The following is a 516-nucleotide window of genomic DNA, read 5'->3' on the forward strand; positions in this document are numbered from 1 at the left end:
CTGCTCAAGGTCCATCTGGTGGTAGTAATGGTGGTGGGGATCGATCTACAGCAAGAGAACATGAGTTAACAGGAAAAGAAGGTCATCCTTCTTCTGGTGAAGGTGCTGCTGCTGGTGAAGCAGGTCCCGCTGGTGCTCAAGCTGACCAGGAAATTCCGGGCACTCGAAGAGAACAAGAGGCTGCTGCACCTACTGATTCTGCTAGTAGACCTGAGGCACCTCCAAGTGCACCTGACACTGGAATCAGCAGCAACAATGAAGGAAGTGGAAGTGAAACATCACAACCTCCATCTTCTCCTAATGGTACAGCCACAGCGAGTGCTAGTGGTACTGATGCCGTATCGAATGAGAACGAACGTACATCTGAAGTGAGTGAGTCACCAAGTACCCAAGAAGGTGATATGGGTAATACAGACACCATCACCACCACAACAACAACACTTCCTCCTGAACTCACAAACAACAAGAAGGGTGATGCAGACAGCAGCAGCAGTATGAGCAGTTCTGTGTGGGTGC

The 516-nt window shown here is 50.0% G+C and overlaps 1 protein-coding gene across 1 annotated transcript; it reads left to right on the forward strand.

Annotated features, from left to right (window-relative positions):
* Nucleotides 1-2: 2 nt before the first annotated feature.
* TM35_000811110 (uncharacterized protein) lies at nt 3-515 on the forward strand (the record flags this gene model as incomplete). Its single annotated transcript, XM_029031389.1, has 1 exon — nt 3-515. A coding segment is annotated over one exon (513 nt), but the record flags the coding sequence as incomplete, so codon positions are not given.
* Between the last annotated feature and the right edge of the window lies 1 nt (nt 516).

Source organism: Trypanosoma theileri (genome assembly GCF_002087225.1).
Source record: "Trypanosoma theileri isolate Edinburgh chromosome Unknown TM35_Tth_81_V1, whole genome shotgun sequence".
Taxonomy (NCBI): Eukaryota; Euglenozoa; class Kinetoplastea; order Trypanosomatida; family Trypanosomatidae; genus Trypanosoma; species Trypanosoma theileri.